The sequence below is a fragment of the Dipteris shenzhenensis genome, chromosome 3, assembly GCF_047967505.1.
Source record: "Dipteris shenzhenensis isolate YYH24624 ecotype China chromosome 3, Dip_SZ_1.0, whole genome shotgun sequence".
NCBI lineage: Eukaryota > Viridiplantae > Streptophyta > Polypodiopsida > Gleicheniales > Dipteridaceae > Dipteris > Dipteris shenzhenensis.
Genome location: NC_141598.1, coordinates 12021496 through 12039094, shown reverse-complemented (window position 1 = coordinate 12039094; position 17599 = coordinate 12021496). Strand labels below are relative to the sequence as shown.

General features: G+C 39.6%; 1 protein-coding gene across 1 annotated transcript; it reads left to right on the top strand.

Annotated features, from left to right (window-relative positions):
• The first annotated feature begins 280 nt into the window (after positions 1-280).
• LOC147903364 (pentatricopeptide repeat-containing protein At2g13600-like) lies at positions 281-2848 on the top strand. Its single transcript, XM_087371458.1, has 4 exons — positions 281-1139; positions 1275-1599; positions 1912-2263; positions 2345-2848. Exons 1-4 carry the CDS (start codon positions 281-283, stop codon positions 2846-2848), a joined length of 2040 nt encoding a protein of 679 aa, XP_087227584.1.
• The last annotated feature ends 14751 nt before the right edge of the window (positions 2849-17599 follow it).

The window sequence follows — 17599 nt, the reverse complement described above, 5'->3', positions numbered from 1 at the left end:
GTTTGCGCTCGTTTATATTCTAATTCGTTCTTTCGTGGCCGTTTAGCAATCTTAGCAATCTATGGCGTTGTGGGTTTCTTCTTCTTTAGCATTGGCATCGGGAATGCCCAATCTTACCTTTGAGCCTCTATCCTTGGAGAGAGGGCAACCACACAGGGTAATTTGTTGCACGCCTACAAGCTGGAATACCCCGGGTAAGCGGCACCCTCGTACGCGGGATACAAAGATAGGCTTTGGTGCGAACAAAGGCAAGGCTTTGGGATCATTCCCTCTTCGGGGGATGGCCACAAAGCTAGCACGCAGTGGGTGGATCGCTGTAGAGGTGCTAAGAGAGGTAGGAACCAGCAAAGCCTGCACCACAAAAGTGTCAGATGGGTGCCTTCAGACGAATGAAGACGGAGGTCCTAAACGGTTGAATGCGCAGCTCCTCAGTCAGCTGAGTCCAGAGACAGATTGTGCTACCTATGCAATTCTTCTGAGGCATTGCACCAGGGCCAAGGCCCTGTCGGAGGGCAAACGTGTGCATGAACACTTGAGCAGGCGTGGATATGCTGGCAACAGACTTCTGAGTAACCTTCTCATCCAGATGTACAGCAAGTGTGGGAGCTTGGAGAATGCACGTGCTGTATTTGACGAAATAGTCTACCGGGATATGTACTCTTGGAATACCATGATCACAGCGTCTGCCCAGAACGGGAGTTTCGATGATGCGAGGGCATTGTTTGCAGAGATGCCACAGAGGGATGTAATCTCCTGGAATGCCATGATTGCCGCTTGCGCCCAGAATGGGCTTGGCAAGGAAGCCCTGCAACTGTTTGGTCAAATGCAGGCTGAAGGCTTTGAACCAAACAAGATCACCTTTATTTCCCTTGTGAATGTGTGTGCTTGTGTAGCAGCCTTAGAAGATGGTGAAGTGATCCATACCACCGTTGCAGGCAGTGGATGGGAATCAGATGCTGTTGTAGGGACAGCCCTTGGCAACATGTATGGCAAATGTGGGAGCCTAGATGATGCGTGTGCAGTATTTGCAGAGTTGCAGCAGCAAGATGTGGTCTCCTGGAGTGCTATGATCACTGCTTCTGCCCAGAATGGGCATGGCAAGAAGGCCCTGCAACTATTTGGCCAAATGCACTCTGAAGGTTTCGAGCCAAACAAAGTCACCTTCATCTGCATTGTGGATGCGTGTGCCAGCATGGCAGCCCTAGAAGAGAGTCAAGTGATTCATGCTACTATTGCTGGTAATGGATGGGAGTTGGATACCGTTGTGGGAACAGCCCTTGTCAATATGTATGGCAAGTGTGGCTGCCTCGATGATGCAAGGGCTGTGTTTGCAGAGATGCCAAAGCAGAATGTGGTGTCCTGGAGTGCCACAATTGCTGCGTGTGCTCAGAATGGGCATGGCAGAGAGGCCCTGCAACTGTTTAATCGAATGCAGGCTGAAGGCTTAGAGCTAGATAGGATCACGTTCATCTGCGCTGTGGATGCATGTGCCAGTGTGGTGACCCTAGAAGAGGGTCAAGTGATCCATGCTAGTGTTGCTGGCAATGGATGGGAGTTGGATATTGTTGTGGGGACTGCTTTTGTCAATATGTATGGCAAGTGTGGGAGCCTAGATGATGCAAGGGCAGTATTTGCAGACATGCCACAGCGGAATGCGGTCTCCTGGAATGCCATGATTGCTGTGTGTTCTCAGAATGGGCATGGCAAGGAGGCCCTGCAACTCTTTAGTCAAATGCAGGACGAAGGCTTCCAGCTAGACAAGATCACGTTTATCTGTATTGTGGATGCATGTGCCAGTTTGGCAGCACTAGAAGAGGGTCGAGTGATCCATGCTATAGTTGCTGGCAATGGATGGGAGTTGGATCTTGTTGTGGCAAATGCCCTCATCAACATGTATGGCAAATGCTGCAGCCTAGATGACGTAAGAGCAGTGTTTGCAGAGATGCCAGAGCAGGATGTAGTATCCTGGAGTGCCATGATTGCTGCGTGTGCCCACAATGGGCATGGCAAGGAGGCTCTGCAGCTGTCTGGTCAAATGCAGGCTGGAGGGTTCAACCCGGATAGGATCACCTTCATCTGCATTGTGGATGCATGTGCCAGTGTGGCTGACCTAGGAGAGGGCCGAATGATCCATGCTACTGTCACTGGGAATGGATGGGAGCTAGATGTTGTTGTGGAGAATGCCCTCATTCATATGTATGGCAAGTGCGGGAGCTTACATGATGCGAGGTCGGTGTTTGGAGAGATGTGCCAACGAAATGTGGTCTCCTGGAATGTGATAATTGCTGCGAATGCTCAGAATGGGCATGGGAAGGATGCCTTGCAACTGTTTGGTCAAATGCAGGCTGAAGGCTATGAACCAGACAAGGTCACCTTTATTTGTGTTCTCACTGCTTGTAGTCATACAGGTCTGATTGCTGACGGGAGACACTACTTTGCCTCTATGATTAAAGACCATGGCATAACCCCATTAGTGGAGCATTATGTGTGCATGATTGACCTCTTTGGGCGAAGAGGACTATTGGAGGAGGCAGAGGACCTTATCATCAGTATGCCATTTGAACATGTCTCTTCAGCATGGTTGAGCTTGCTTTCATCATGCCGAATTCACAATGATGTTGAGCGAGCTGGGCGTGCTGCAAAGTTTGTTTCTCACTTAGATCCACAGAATTCTTCACCATATGTATTACTAGCAAATATCTGTGTTAACGGAGATAGGTTGGATGATATTGGGAAGGCAATAGTTGATAGTAATGTAAAAGAAGTCCCAGGCCGCAGTTGTATTGAGGTGAACAATGTTGTGCATGGAACTCAGTTTCACAATAAAAGAGAATTGATAGTCAATTGACGTAATTTGTTTAATAGTCAGTATGTACTGGATTTTTGACAATGGAGGAATTGTGGCTATGGCAGGATCATAACTCACGATATCTATAAGGAAGCTTGTCTCAAATGTTGAATGTGTGATATACCTTTCAGTGATAGCAATTCCTGCAATAGGATGTTTGAGGTTTTTCACATCACACTGTGTCAAAAGAATGCTTGTGCCTTGATAGTTCAGAGAGGCAAGAACACCAATGGTTCACCTATTCCATAAGGATGGGATTTAATTCAAGCTAACAATAAACTCGTATTGCTATTGCTAATCTGGCAAAATGAGCCTTTGACTGGTCAAGGTATTTATTGTCAAATGACTCTTTTACATATGAGGTAGATTTGGTTGTACAAAAAGGTGCACGATGGAGCTTCCAAAGAGATTGGCTTTCACCAGGATGGGGTCAGTATGAAGATGCTCTGAGAGCTATGGATAGTTAAATTAGGTACGGAATTTAGCTAGACCATGGGACCATCTCAAGTTACGTTATCTACAAGGAAGCTTGTTTCAAATGTTGAACGTGTAATAGCAATGCAGTCCTGCAGTCGGATGTTGAGGCTTTTCGTATTACTCTTTGTCAAAAGGATACTCGTGCATCGATATTTAATCAAGTGGAGAGAGGCAAAATATGCACATCAATGGCTTAATATCTCAGAAAGATGGGATTTACTTCAAACTGTATAGGAACAGTAAACTTGTATTGCTGTTGCTTATCTGGCAAAATGAGCCTTAGATCGGTTTTGTTGTCTAGTGTCTAGGAAATGCATTTTTTTGGGTTATGGTGAAAGTGGAGAGATGGGCTATCGTCTCTGGGATCCAAAAGCAAAGAAGATCATACGCAATCATAATGTGGTCTAAAATGAGAAAAAGATGCATAAGACACCCATGAGGGATGTTAAAACGAGAAATCCACCCACATACGTTAATAGAGAGCAAGCTGTCCATGCACTGAATTTGCAAGAAATGGTGCCACTAAGTACTTCCATAGCTACACAATCAAGGGCAGATGATAGATCATCTTTTGGTGGAAATGATGAGCTAAATGTGACTGATATGTAGGTGGGACAACAAGCTAGAACGCCCTTGAGAAGATCAACTAGAATGTCTAAACCGCCTGATAGATTTGTTTATAGGGGCAGACTATGTATTGCTTACTGATTGCAGGGAGCCTTCTTGCCACAGAGAGGCTTGATGCACGAGGATCATCGCAAGTGGGAGTATGCTATGCAATCAGAGATGAGTTCATGAAAAATAAGACTTGGGACTCGGTTTCTTTGTCACATGGAAAGAAAGCATTGCCATGTAAATGGGTCTATAAGATGAAGGTCATAGATGATGATGTGCCTAAGTACAAGGCCTGTTCGGTTAGTAAAGGATTCAAGTAAGAGAAGGGTGTGGAATTTAATGAGATATTCTCTCCAGTTGTGAAGACGATCATATGAAGCTTATGCAGATGGATGTCAAGATAGCTTTCTTGCATTGGTTTTGCATGAGGAAATTTACATGGTACAGTCAAAAGGCTTTGCATAAAATGGCAAAGAGCATTTGGTTTGCAAGATGAAAAAGAGTCTCTATGGCCTTAAGCAAGCGCCTAGAGAATGGTATCAAAAGTTTGATGCTTTCATTCGGTCCCAGGGTTTCAAAAGAATTGAGATTGATCATTGCCTCTACACTAAAAGGGCTAAGGATAATACCTTGATACTGCTGGCACTTTATGTGGATCATATTCTATTGGCTAGTAAGAATACTTACAAGCGCATCTAATTGTGCATTTACAACACGGTTTAGATGCACCTATAGACATGCACCACAAAACAGATGCGGTTTTAGATGCGTACTCCTTCCCCCTCACATGCATAAACCATACTGCATCTTTAAACAGAAAACAACTCTGTGGGAGATTTAGGGATTCATGCAGGTGTACCAACATTGCATAGTGCACAGAATCCGGTCTTTCATGCAAAGACCAAACACATTGAGGTCAGATACCATTTCATTAGAAAGGTACTTGAGGACAAGCGCATAGAGATTGTCAAGGTTTATACAGGTGATAACCTTGCAGATATGCTGACAAAGTAAGCGGTTTGAGTATTGTTGTATATTGATGGGCATTGGATAATATGCTCACTGGCTATTCTCCCTTATAGGCACATTGTCCTTTAAGTGGGAGGTTATGGGGGTTAAAGGCCATTGTGCCTTATCCTCGATTATGTACAATACTCAAACACACACACACACACACACACATATATATGGATGACATAGAAGATTACGGTGTTTAGCACCTACAAAAGCTTGTGTGTCTCTCTTCTAGCTCTCCCTCTCTCTCACCCTCTTTCATTTGCTTTCATTGAAAGCACTCTTGGTAAAATGAGGTGGTATAAAGGAAGAACCATGTGATAGTAGAGATGAAGCTAAGCATCACCTTAGCATGCTAAGAGGAGATAAACTTTAATGTTTATTATGAGAAAAGGCAATCAATGCAACCATATGCATCCTCAAATAGAGTGAAAAAAATGCAATCAACAAGATGACACTTCTTGAGACATTTTCAAAAAAGAAGACCATCATTAAGAATTTGTGAGTATTTGGGTCCATGTACACAAAGAATTTGTGAATATTTGGGTCCAGTGCTTGGGTCCATGTACACAAAGACACATAGACTAAGCTAGATCCAAGGAGCTAATAGTAGGAGTCGAAGCCTACGAATTATCTGATCTAGTGAGATGGAAGGTGTGATCAATCGAGATGTGGTATTTTAAGAGGACGAACCCCAAAAGTGGAATTGCCCACAATCATAGCCCCAATGTAGACCTAAAACTAGTTCTAGAATCAGATCCTAATCTAGGAGTAGGGAGCATAGAGTCAGAGCTAGATCTAGATCTAGATCCAAAGCTAGATCCAAGGAAGAAAGAAAATCTAAAAGAGAAGGCTAATGTGATATGTGAAGACACCAAAAGACTCTAAAAATGTTGACATCCCGAAGATTAATTATGAGGGGACATGTTAAACCATAACTATAGTGAATTATGGTCTGATGGATCATCATCGTCAAGATGATCAATGAGCCAAGACCCTTTCAAAGGCAAAGGATAGATTAGATTGGCAATCTACAATGGAGATAGAAATGGACTCCCATTGAAATACAAGGAGGAAAGTCATGCAAATCAAGAAGATATGCAAGGTCAAGTACAACTCTAACAGCATGCATGACAAGTATAATCTTATGTTAGTGAACAAAATATTTTCATGGATGGAGGGTCTTGATTATGACAAGACATTTAACACTATTGTATATTTATTGAAAAATATTGTGTATTACCCCATTGTGTATTACCCCCTTTGAAGATTCCCTCAAAATAGCACTAGATTTTAACTAAATTTTAAAATTGAGGTGAAATTTAAACCTATCCTTTAAAAGCATAATAGTTTTATATAGATTTTTGTTTTGGGAATAATTTTCAAAATCCTAAAATTAAAAAAAAACCATGCTTTTTTATATGAATCTTTAATAGGAAATAGATAAATTTAAAATCCTTGATGATTTATCAAGGACCAAATATTTTTATAAGGTGCACTTTATGATGCATACTTATTTATTAGATTAATATTTATGACTTTGGGTAGATGGTAAGATTGTTTGGTTAACAATTCTTATTTTTGTAGAATTCACAACCTATTATACAAGCTATAATGAACAGTTTAATGATTATAGAACTACATAATAAGGTAACATATAATTACTCTCAAACGGGAGACTCTCTTTGACATGAGAAGCTCTGTTTCAAAGTTGTTCTCATTGAATTCATAGTTTGTGCTACGTTAATTTATTTCCCTCTCCCTTCAGGGAGTTTAACTTTCAAAATTGGAAACTTTGCACAGTTTACAGTTGGAAGCCTTCATCAATTGGATCTTTTAACTATGATGTTTAAAATCAAAGGCATTAAATTAGGTTTAAATAGGATACCTACTACCTAAAAATAATAAAACAAAGATGGTATGAAAGTTTGAAGATAAATATTCTTATTTAAATAATTATAATCTTTAAAAGTGCATAATACAATATATTAAACCTTGCTCAACAATCTATTAATAAACAACACGTCAATTTATTATATAAAATCATTTTTAAAAACAATATTCAATAATCAAGATTTGTAAAAAACTTAATTATAATAACACATAAACAATATAAAAGAAAGGAAAAGGAGGCATCATCGAGGGAGGAGATGGATTTGACTAGCGATGGTGGTGGCGATAGGGTTTCAGCTAGCTTAGCTGCCACTGGTGGTGGCAGACCTATCTTCAAAGCTCAAGATACTCAGGGACCTGTGCTCAATCACTGTGTGGACACATTGATGTTGACATGAAAATGATTGAAGAAAGACAACCAGATAGGTCAAATGCCGCTGCCCCCCTCCCTAGATTCATGCTACACTTGGAGAAGTGTGACATTCATGAACTTCAAAAAAGTATTAGTGAAGTTGATGCACTCAGAAAGTTGTTGGCCACTCTAGAAGGATTTTTTTTGTGGCCTAAACTTTCCCAGAACAGAAATATGCATAAGCAATGCAAAGACAACAAAACAGTGCAGAAATAGAAGCTAGTTGGATAGAAGTCATATTATATTACGAGCTCAAAATCTATCCTTCAAGTCAAAAGTAGATACAACAGAGAAAGATAGATGCAAAAGCTTTCTTCTCCCAATAATACATAGTCAAGAGCATGGAAAATTGTGCATGGGATGAGAATCCAGCTTGCCAAAGGGGAATACATGGTCTGAAATCCTAGTCAGACAGCACTGACTACCATACATCAAGATACCACTATCCAAAAGGAGTTATAACTGCCCCTCATGGTCCTTGGTAACTGCCACTCATCTATATGACTTGTGACATTCCAGCTTCCACATGACTTGTGACCTTCCAACTTCCACATGGCTCTACTTAGCCTAGGTGTGTAAATACCCCTCAGCACTTGCACTTCTGGTGGGTAGCTCTTTTTGGAACAAAAAGGCATATTAGACACGAACCCTTTTTAACCTCCATGGTGTAGGTTCTATTGATTACAATTGTACCATTTCATGGCTACATGCCAAGTCTGGGAATTCATCAAGTATAATGTCATCCATGCTAGTTCATACAAAATGAATAAGTAGAACCATGCATGAATCAGTATGTTCACATTCCATTGGCACAGAACGGATACATCGCTCCGATCAAGCAAAAGGCAATAAGTTGATGAAGCTCCAACCAACATCCACAACATATGCCGGTGTAAAGTCCTCAATGAAATCCTTCATGCTTCTCTGAAAAATCTGAATTTGACATTGATTAAACATCCCAAATTCTGAATTCTAAGTCAGCTTTAGTCCCTTGGCTGAATTTTGGTTTCTATCTAGAATTTGCCATAGTCGCGGACTTTCCAAACTAGTCGAACTGTCATCGGACTGCTTGTCCATTATATGCCAACTGTCGGATAGTAATTTGCTGAATAAAATATCACAAAATTTAGTGTTTTTTCATCCTTCAGACTTGTTAGAGTGAAAATCTAACTTTCAGATTGTTTTTTACCTTTGGAATACATCCAACATTGCATGAAACTATCGGACTGCTTCCTGATTACTTGCTGAATTTCTGTTTGCTATTTTTCCTTTCCCCAAGATTTCATTTGCTATGTACTTCGACCTTGAACACTTGCCAAGTGTTAGAATATTTTTGGTATGAAGTAGAGGTGATTAGGGGACTCTTCCGACCTCTTTTGACTCCATTTTGGGCTCCTATGGCTCCGGGTTAAGCTCTTCCATTTACACTCATCTTCCATCCTCTGCATGCCTTCTTCCTCAGCATAAACATCAGCATTGTCTTTGTTTGTATTTCTTTTTGTTGTATGTATTTCTAAATTTCAGTTTGTGCTTTTGCACTCAAGTCCTCCCAAACAATCGGAACTTTACCAAAACTGGGATCTGAATGTAAACCAAAATCTGATTGCATAATGCCATCACTTGCATCAAATAATTCATCTTTGAAATTTGTAAAAGCATCATAAAACATTTCGGACATATCATCTTTCAACTCTGAGTTTCCTTTTTGTGAAACCACCTCCATGAGTGATTCTTTCGGAACATTGTCCGCATCATTTTCTTCACCGAATAACTGAGCTGAATTCAGTTACATTTTGCCTTTTGAAATTTGAATTTATGTCAACACTATTGGTTGCATTTCATTTGAATCAGATGGACCCTTTAAGCCCTCAACACTTTCTAGAAGCTGATCAATAATTTGGTTATGCTCAAAAGAAAGAAGAAACTTTAATACCTAATTATCTTCATCATCAAACAATCAGTCTTCAGCCCTTATTTGGATCTGACTTCTTTCCTTTGTTGTTCTCTTCTTCATTTATTTGAATCTCAACCATCTCTATAGCCCTTTCATCATTGCTTGTATCATCATCATCACTTTTACCGTTCATGCATTTCCAAACATTGGAAATAGATGCTTGATCATCTAGAATAACTTCTTGACTATGTAGGATTGATGTCAGACCATTTTCATTACTCATTTGAATAAATTGTCTATCCAACATAGCATTCTCATCCTTGATGGACAATAGGAACTGCTCAACAATAGCATCTTCCTCACATACATATTTGTTAACTTGCATATCAACATCAAAAACATTGTGAGCTGAAATAGCATCCTCATCATTGGGATCAATATTAGGATTCATTTCAAGCTATGGTTGTCGATCCATTGATCCACACCAAAGAGAAAAACCATTTGGACTTGAGCTTTCAGCATAGTCCTCAAGATCTTTGTTACGTCAGCCATAATCTCGATATCGTCTAGTGTGGTTATAATGAAGCGGGAAACCAGAGGGCTTGACAGTGCTTGCATCAATATGGAGTGCAATGTTAAGGCCTAAAGGGTAGTAAGGTACTAAGGTCTTATATGGACATGTGGCACTCAAGTGGGCTCCAAGCGGCAAGCACTGAGTTCAAGGGAGATTCTAGAGAGAGGCTCCTTAAAAGGAAGAAAAGAGAAGGAACTGAGGGAGAGTTCACGTACATAGGCGAGAGGGAGCACTCTAGGAATCGTGGCTGGGTGGAGAATCAAAGTTGAGCCCTTATTTATGGTCTTGTAACACTGGTATCAGAGCTAGACCCCACAAGCGATGTTGTTGTGCTGTAATTCGAATGATTTCGGGTTGGTGTGTAGAGCCACGACAGCAGCTACAAGTGCTGTATTACCATCCAAAATGGCTTCAACAAAGTTTCCTAGATGACTATTACCAAGAGCAATTCGTTCTTAGACTCCCAATCCAGAGCCTCTAAAGCCGTGGTAATATGTTGCGTGTCTACTTTGAAGAAGAAAGTCTACAACTTGTCATCAATCTTACGTGAATACCTCGACGACTTGAGAAAAGAGCTGGGCAAAGTACTTGGCAGGACTACAAGGAAGTAGAGCAATGTCAACAAGCATCAAGTAGAAATTGTTATGATGAAAACAGCAGAACCAGCAAGCTTTAAAGATGTAGAGGCTGATTCGAGGTGTAGTAGCCAATTCCATCTATTCAACAACATCAACCACCAAACGGTGAGCCCACAAGGCCACCTATACCTCCACCACTTGCCTTCCTTCTAACGGGCTGCATGCAGGAGTTCAAAGCCATCCATCACCCCTTTATGGTTGCAGCCGCTATCGATCTCTTAATAGAAATGCTACCCACTTTGCAATAGAAGCACAGAGCCATGTCATTCAAAGTTTCTATACTTTGGAAAAAAGCCATGTCACCATAGTTTTTTTTTTACCCCTTATCTTTCCTAACTCTTCCAACCTTCTTAGCCTCGCCAAATTTAAAGAAGAATATCAAACAGCAGGTCGAGGAGTTCAAGATCGAAGGAAGTGAAAGAGCTGGATTGAAAGGCAAGTCCATGAATCAAAGAAAGAAAGACAACTTCAAAGACAACAAATGCAATGCCTCGAACAAATACCAAGGAAGTGGGCATTGGATTTTTCTCTTTGACATAAAGCGCTTTGCTTTATAATTTCTGTAAAATACACATCTTTAGAATGACAACTCCAGAAAGCGATGATATGATTAGGGAGGCCGAGGAAAGGGCTAGAAAAGGAAGAGCAATAGTTGGAGAAGAAACACATGAGGAGGTACAAATTGAAACTCAAGAGGATAATGTGGAAATGGAGGACATAGATTACAATGATTACAGAATTCACTAAACTTGAAACTCGAACACAAAATATAGAAACACGGTTGGGAGTTCTCAGTGATACATTGAAAACCCTAGCTAAAGCCATAACTAAGATAGTCGATTCTTAATCGATATCTATTTCCGCAAAATCACGGATTCCTCAAGTTGAGAGGTCCACCTCTTGACTTAGAGAAACCTCTAATATCCTTAAGGACTTGAAACCACCAATTTTCAATGGGGAAAAAAAAGAGTGTAATAAAGATGCGATTAATACGTTCTTGCAAAAGTGGCAAGAATTCCTTCGACTCAGGAATACTCCTCCTGAAAATCAAGTCATGGAAGCAAGTCTTTCCCTTGTAAATAAAGCCTATAAATGGTGGATGAGCCTCAGAGAAAGTGATAGAATTCCTAGGTATTAGACTGAGTTTGAATAAGCCTACCTAAAAGAGTTTTTACTGAAAAATGAGTTAGAAAGAGCATGGGAGACTTGGGACAATTGCACTATGAGTAAAAACACTCTAGTCCTGTACATAGCGGACTATACGGAGCCAGTCCTTAAGTTGAAGGAAATTGATGAATTCCAAAAGATAAGGGGTTTCATGAGAGGTCTCAAAGACATGAGGTTTCAGGTGAAAAGAAATTCTCCTAAAACCTTTAAGGAAGCCATTAAGTATGCCCAAATATATGATGATACAATGGGGAAATTCAAAGTTGGAACTTCAAAGCAATCAGGTTTTGTTCCACAGTTCAACAAATTTCCCAATTTGAAAAGGAAGGGGCACTTTAAGAAGGAGGTTCCTCAGGCACCACCTAAGAAGCCTCAAACACAAAATTATCCTCTCTTGAAGAAAGAGGATTATGAAAGAGCCAAGCAAGAAAATCTTTACTTTAAATGTTTGGGCAAAGATCATGCTGCTTGGAACTGCTGCCCTAAAAATAAATAAACGGGAGCTAAAGCCCCAAATAGACCTCCACAAAAACAAGTACATGCAGTGCAAGTGTTGCCGCTTAATGGTATTGAAAAGTACACTGAGGTAGAGGTCTATCATGAGGATAGCACCCACATGCGCTTTCTATCATCGGCAATGTGGCAACCCATCTTTGGTCCTCATGATTTAATGAGGATGCATGGAAAAACTAAGGGGTGAGGAGTAAGAGTGATGGTTGATGATAATGCAACACAATTTCTTGAACCACTCATTAGTTAAGAAAACTAAAATTGCTTGAGAGTCCTAGTGCCCATAAATATGCAGTCTCTTTGGCAAAGGGTAGTGATAAAAAAGTTTGGGACACCATGATACATGGTGTAGAGGTGGATATTCAAGGATATCAGGATGCCTTGGATTTCCAAATCATACATCTCGACCGAACAGATGTAGTGCTTGGTCGAGAATGGATGTACAGTCTTGGGCTTGGGCATAGCTTACAATAGAGTCATCTTAACAACTCCATTATGTTTGAAAAAGAGGGTAGAGTCTTCCCGATTCAAGGAGAACACGGTGTGCCTAACTCTTCTCTTATTTGTTCGATGGAATTGGAACGACTACTACACCAAGAAGAATGCAAGGTATATCTCTGTGAACTTACTTTTATTGGTGATTTTATGTCTTCTGCAATGGAAAGAAGTAATATTGTTTTTGATAATGTTAAAAAGTATAAATCTTCTTTCAATGATTTAATGTTTGAATTTAAAGATGTTTTTTCATTTGATTTACCTGATGTTTACCTCCTGAGAGAGAAGTAGATTATAAAATAGATTTAATTCCTAGATCCTATCCCTATTTGTAAACCCCCATATAGGCTAGGTCGAATGGAGGAACAAAAGGTCGAAAGAAAACTAACAGAATATTTTAGATAGGGCCAAATCCAACCAAGTTGCTCTGCACCAGTTTTACTAGTAAAGAAAAAGGATGGTACTATGAGTTTATGCATAGATTACTGAGCACTAAATAAAATTACCATATCTTATGCCTTGCATTGATGAGCTCTTTGATCAATTACAAGGGGCAAAATACTTTACTAAAATTGATTTAAGATCAAGATATCACCAAGTACAAATTAGGGAAGAGGATGTTACCAAGACATCATTTTGTACTAGGTATGGGCATTATCGATGCAAAGTAATGCCATTTGGGTTAACAAATGCTCTAGTGACTTTCATGACGCTTATGAATAGTGTCTTAAGGCCATATCTAGGGAAATTTGTTGTAGTATTTTTAGATGATATCCTTATTTATAGTAAAACTAGGAAAAAGCATTTGGAACATTTGCGAAAAGTGTTCTAGCTACTTAAAGACAATTCACTCTTTGCTAAAGAATCCAAATGTGAATTCTTTGCAAAAGAAGTGAAATACTTGGGACATATAATATCCCAAGAAGGGGTTCATATGAACCCTGACAAAGTAAGGGCCATATTGGAATGGCCACATCCTACAAATCTAGAAGAACTATAGACATTCTTAGGTTTGTCAAGATTGTATAGGAGATTCGTCCAGATTATGCTAGGATTGCTGTTTTGATGATGGACCAGCTTAAGGGGAAGGGAAGCACCTTCATATGAGATGAACCGCAAAAGAGAAGTTTTGAAAAATTAAAAGTAGCTATAGTGACAGCTTCTGTCTTAAAAGTAGTGGATCCCAATGAACCATTCGTGGTTGAGTCAAATGCCAGTGATTTTGTTGTTGGGGCAGTACTTATACAAAAAGGTCGACGAATGGCTTTTGAAAGCAAAAAGATATCATGCCCAACAGAATTACTCGGCATATGAGAAGGAACTATATGCTATAGTCTATGCTTTAAAAAAGTGGAGGCACTACTTATTTTGTGCAAAATTTGAGATCATCTTTGATCCGATGAGCATTAAGTGGATTTGTAATCAGCCAGAGCTTAAAGATAGAAAAGCTAGATGAGCTAATTTAATGCAAGAGTTTGATATACAATTGACATATAGGAAAGGGAAGTTCAATGTGTAGCAGACTCTCTTAGCCGAATGCCAATTATTAATGAATTGAGTTTTACTGAGATTTTACTCAATTTCAAATGATTTTCTAGAGTCCTTAAAGGGAAATGTTAGTTTGATCCTCACTTCTCAAAAATATGGAAAGCAATTAGAAATAGGGATTCAACTAATTGAGAGGCTTTCACTGAGGAGTCACATGAAAATGGCGACACATGACAGGTTGGTGATGAAGGACTCAAGTGGAAAAAATATACTATTGAAGATGGCTACCTACTCTACAAGGGTAGAGTATGTGTCCTGGATAATAATGACATTAGGCGCCAAATTCTTTTTGAATGTCATGATAATACGAGTGCTGCACACCCGAGAATTCAAAAGACATACGTGCTTCTGAAAAGATAATTCTTTTGGCCTGGAATAGGTAAGGACGTCTAAGATTATGTATTAAAGTGCTAAAAATGCCAGGTCAATAAGGATGAACGCCTTAAGGTAGGAGGTCTCCTACACCCATTGGAGATTCCATTTGGCAAATGGGAAAGCATCTCCATGGATTTCATTGTGGGATTACCTAGGACATAGAGGGGGCACAACTCAGTGTGGGTAATTGTGGATCGGTTGACCAAGATGGCTCATTTTATTCTTGTTAGTGAAGATGTTAAAACTCCAGAATTAGCCAAGCTATTTATGGAGCATATATATAGATTGTATGGGCTACCAACAGATATTATTGGTGATTGGGATAGCAAATTTAACAACCATTTTTGGAGGGGTGTGTTTAAGAGATTAGAAACTTCATTGAATATGAGCACCGCAGATCATCCACAGAGTGATGATCAAATTGAAAGGGTCAATTAGATCATTGAGGATATGCTTCGAGCATATGTAAGTAAATGGCAAACTAATTGGGAACAGTATCTGCCCATATTAGAATTTTCATATAATAGTGCCAAACATTTAGCTACAGGTTTTAGTCCATTCATGATGATGTATGGATTTCAACCAAGAGCCCCAATGATAGTGGGACTCAAAAAAGAGAAGCTTCAAGCAGCCAAAGACTTTCTTGAGAATATGAATCAAATGCTAAAGTTAGCTAAAGATAGCATAAGAAGAGCTTAGGATAGAGCATGAAGCTATGCAAATCCCCACTGTAGAAAGTTGGAGTTTGAAGTAAATGAGAAAGTCTACCTTAAGGTACCTGAATCTTCAAAATCTCTAAAGGCAAGTAAATGTCCGAAGTTGTCTCCTAGGTATTGTGGACCATTAAGAGGATTGGAGAACTTGCTTACAAATTAGCCTTACTTGAGGGATGTAGAGTACATCCAGTTTTTCATGTCAGTAGACTAAAAAGAAAATTAGAAGATGATGATAATCTTATTGGAAATGAAGTCCTAGTTAAGCTCATTGAACCTGCATCTTCACCACACAAACCAGAAAAACTTTTAGATAAACAAGAAAAAAGAACACAACATACTATATGGCAAAAATGTTTGGTTAAGTGGAAAGATAGATCTGAAGAGCGTTCAACATGGGAAAGGGTAAGCAGCCTCTAGAGGAGGTTTCCCAATTTTGTTTTCGAGGACGTAAACCATTCTTAAGGGGAAGGGAATGTTATGTCAACCATAATCCCGACATCGTCTGGTGTGGTTACGGTGAAGCAAGAAACCAGAGGGCTCGATTATGCTTGCATTAATATGGAGTGTAATGTTAAGGCCTAAAGGGCAGTAAGGTACTAAGGTCCTATATGGACATGTGGCACTCAGGTGGGCTCCAAGTGGCAAGCACTGGGTTCAAGGGAGATTCTAGAGAGACGCTCCACAAAAGGAAGAAAAGAGACGGAACCAAGGGAGAGTTAGGCAAGAGGGAGCACTCTAGGAATCGTGGTTGGGTGGAGAATCAAAGTTGAGCCCTTATTTATGGTCTTGTAACAATCTTCATCATCCTCATCAAAAGTTGCAATCTTGAAATAAAGATCAGAAAAAACTTTAACTTCATTGCTTTGACATACTTTGGCATGATTGGTTTGAATCGGATTAGGAATGTACCCCAAATCTTCCTGGTTGTAAGGGATTTTATAGTGAGTCTCCTCAAAGATTGCATTTGTATTAATTTTCCCCTACTTCCACATAACATCAATAGCAAAAGCAGGTGCAAATGCATAGCCATCATAAGAAACTTTTGCACTCTCTGCATACTCTGTCGGAAAGCAATCATCTTTATCATTATTTGTCGATTCAAGTTCTTCTTGCTCCATTTGTTGATAAAAAACCCCAAAACTAATTGGCCTTGTATATACATTCATATTTAAACTTTCACACTGGTTAGAATTATCATCTAACTGTTGTCTGACTGCCTCAAGTTACTGTCCGACTATTGTAGCTTATTGTTAGACTCTAGTCGGAGTGTCATTAGATTGTTGTATGACTATTTGGAATGGATACCGTCTTGGGTATGTTCTGAAACATCTACATCCATTTGATTACAAATAAAAATCACTGAATTATCATTGCAAATCTTACCACAATCTTTGGAATATCAGTCGGAGTTGTAGTCGAAAAAGGAATCATTGTGCTTTGTGCCAATATTTGAAATGTAGAATCTGAATTCTTTGTTGAAATTTTGACATATCAACCACATCCTGACAAGATTTCCAATCTCCTCTATGGAATTTGGTGTGCCAAGTTTTTGCATCATCAAGCAAGTCGGATTTTAAAAATAACTTATCCAATAGCTTTCTAACCTTCCGATCAGACTTTGCCTCACATATTGGTGGAAAGATCTCATCAAACTTCAGCTCCAATAGATCAACACAATACTTTCTTCGATGACCATGTTGCTTGCAATGCTTACACAAATATAGTTAACAATCTTTTTCCTTGTGATCAGAATTTGTTGACATCAAACAATGCATCCTCCAACACTTGTTTGCTTTGACTTTGCCATGGTGATAAGAAAAGGGTGAAACTTTTTGTTGAGCCAAATCAAAATAGACTAAGATGAATGTACCTCAAATACATGCTTCGGTTTATTCGAAGTTTGTATTTATGCTTCAAACGTATTGGTCTTTAGAATTTGTCATTCGAGACTGTGTTGGACTGTCTTCCAACAACTGAACACAAGTCGGAGCTCAATCTGACAAGCAAATCCCTTCCATTTATAAATATGAAAACATCTATTGAAAGCTGATACAATATAGAATTATGTTGTCAAGTTGGATTTCAAAGAATAGATCAGAAATAAGAGAACAATGGTCAGACTTCTATTGGACTATAGCAGATTGGATTGTTTCCTGTCAGAGTAAGTCAAACTACAGGATCGGACTACACGGTCGGATTGTGGTCGGGGACTATTGCAGGTCGGATTGTGGTCGATTGTTTCCTATCAGAGCAAGTCTGACTGCACGGTCGGCAGACTGTGACTTGCAGGTCGGACAGTCAAAACAAGACTGAATCTGATGTTTAGAAGTCAAAATTACTTCTAGTTTGCACTTTGAATTAGCCCCAAAAAAGTTTAACATTTTTCATTAAACAAGGCATACAATTCCATCATGAAGCTACCA